The sequence below is a fragment of the Patiria miniata genome, unplaced genomic scaffold (assembly GCF_015706575.1).
Source record: "Patiria miniata isolate m_02_andy unplaced genomic scaffold, ASM1570657v1 HiC_scaffold_2, whole genome shotgun sequence".
NCBI lineage: Eukaryota > Metazoa > Echinodermata > Asteroidea > Valvatida > Asterinidae > Patiria > Patiria miniata.
Genome location: NW_024037058.1, coordinates 5,737,445 through 5,739,790, shown reverse-complemented (window position 1 = coordinate 5,739,790; position 2,346 = coordinate 5,737,445). Strand labels below are relative to the sequence as shown.

General features: G+C 39.7%; 1 protein-coding gene across 1 annotated transcript; it reads right to left on the bottom strand.

Annotated features, from left to right (window-relative positions):
- On the bottom strand, nt 1-1,690 carry LOC119726164 (E3 ubiquitin-protein ligase TRIM71-like; the record flags this gene model as incomplete). Its single annotated transcript, XM_038197779.1, has 1 exon — nt 1-1,690. A coding segment is annotated over exon 1 (1,572 nt), but the record flags the coding sequence as incomplete, so codon positions are not given.
- Nucleotides 1,691-2,346: the final 656 nt, after the last annotated feature.

The following is a 2,346-nucleotide window of genomic DNA, read 5'->3' as shown; positions in this document are numbered from 1 at the left end:
TCTACCTGGTGTGAACTGATGGAGGAGCTGATGTTGCTTGTTGAAGACCTTGACTACTCGACCATCTAGAGCAAGGAGCTTGTCATCCTTGCTCACTGCGATACACCTTATAGCATTAGTAAGGCCATTGATTTGTAGCCTTTGTGGGATAAGAGATTGTTCAAGGTGACTATTGGGAATTGAAGCTGTAAATAGTGCACAACTGTGTCCAGAATATGTATTTTTAAAAAGTACAATTATTTTATTGCCAGAGAGTGCTGCAACATCTGCTATCAATGCATTTGTTAATTGCAAGTTCTTGACTTCGGTCTTCAGATCCCATTTCTCCTTTACACATGATCTTGCAGGTCTTGGTGATTGCTTAGCTGCAGCCTGTGGCTCTTCTTCCAGAATGAGTCTCCCAAGTGACCTCTCATCATCTTCATAGTCCATGAAGCTCAATTTATCAGGAACTTGCTGTGGCTGTTTCCCTGTCAATTCAGTGAGGTTATGGAAGAGCTTCTGCTGAAGTTCAAGAATCTCACAGCAACTTGCTTGATTCATGAGTTGTTTGACCTCCTCCAGCTTGTGCTCTGTCTGTGTCACCTCTTTCCTGTTGGTAGCTTGAGCAGCTTCAAATGTTGCAACTCTTTCCTGATAAATCCTGTCAGTCTCTTTTAACAGTTTCTGCTCCTCCTGTCGGATCTTGGCAACCTCTTGGTCAGCTTTTTCTGAGATTTTCTTTTTGGTGTTTGCAAACATGATGTCGAGTTTCTTGCGAGATATGCAAGTCTTCTCTATGGTGGTGCTTAGTTCTGTTTTGCTTTTACCAACTTTTGCAACAAGTTCTTCTATTTTTGTCTTACATTTCTCAAAAGCCTCAGGTAAGCCAATAAAAGAATGTTTTGGTTTTTCATGATCTAGAACAGTACACATGAGACATATGACTTGCTCACATGTATTACAGTAGACATTGAGATTCTGATCTGGATGCTTGCCACATTTGGGAACTTCATCTCTTAGTTTACTCTTGTAGACAATCTCTCCTGATCGAAGTTCAGCCAGTGTATAAATTTTGTGAGATTTCATAACAGTCATACGCCCATGAGCCTTTTGACATTCTTGACAGAGGAAATGATCACAGTCTGCGCATCTTGAAATAGCCTGATTCTCCTCATCACAGTTTTGACATTTGATGTCTGACCCTTGACCTTCCAGTAGCTTTTCCTGCATTGTAACTTCCTCCACCAGGGCACTGAATGCAAAGTTATTAGGGAGATCAGCAACCCCAGACACTTTCAACATGGTTTCACGTCTGCACAGAGGACATGTCAGCTTTGTACCACTAGGATCTTGGCTCTGTCTCAGATCGTGGAGGCATTGCAGGCAAAAACTATGCAAACAGTCCAGCAGTTTGGGCTGCCTGAAACGGTTGGTGCAGATGGAGCATTCCAGATGATCCACACTAATCTTCTCCAACACTGATTGCACTGTAACAATAGATGCCATCTTCACTGTTGGGCTTGGTGCGATAGGATGGACCTTTAACCTGAAAATGAAGCACATTAAGTAAAAGGTTTTGGAATAACACATATTTCAACCTCAAATGATAATTTGGTTGAAATAAGTTAGATGTAGCCTATAGTTGAAAACTTTTTGTCAAGTAGAATGTTCATAAAATTAAAGGTTTATTCACATACTATATGCTTGATTTAAACCTGATGTTAGGTTTCCAAAAGAAAAACAAATGTATAATAGGGTTACCTTGTTAATATAAGAGCACATTTTATCCTGAAAAATGCAATATTAAAGAATTCTTTTCAGCTGTTATAGGACATTTTCTGCATCTCAAGTATGTTGTTATAAAGTTCATTACAAGTCAAACAAAAGTAGGTCACAAGTAAACAGTTTTCAATGGCAAACAATTGCCGACGGTTGCGCGGAATTTTAAAAAAGGGCACTCGTAAATGGCCGCTGGTAACCAAAATGGCACTGCTCATGTATACAAAAGGTCAGTCTTACTGTTTAATACTCAGGTGGGACTCGAACCCAGTACCTCCTGTTTAGTGCAAACGTCTTATCACTCAACCTCTGAGCTTGCCTGGGTCAGCTGGGTGGTTCGAGTGGAGGTGGACAGGAGTCTGCAACCAAATATTGTCTGTGCCCAAAAATATATATATTTAAGTACTTAAACTGGCCTAGATTTAAAAATGTAGACTTATTTAAAAAGTTCACCTTCTTTAAGAAAAGTGCACTAATTTCCTCAAAAAATAAACTTATACCTTCACATAGTTGGGTTTTTTTGGGGGGGGTTATTTTATTATTATTTTGTGATTCACTAAGCAACACCTTTGCCGAATCTTCTGC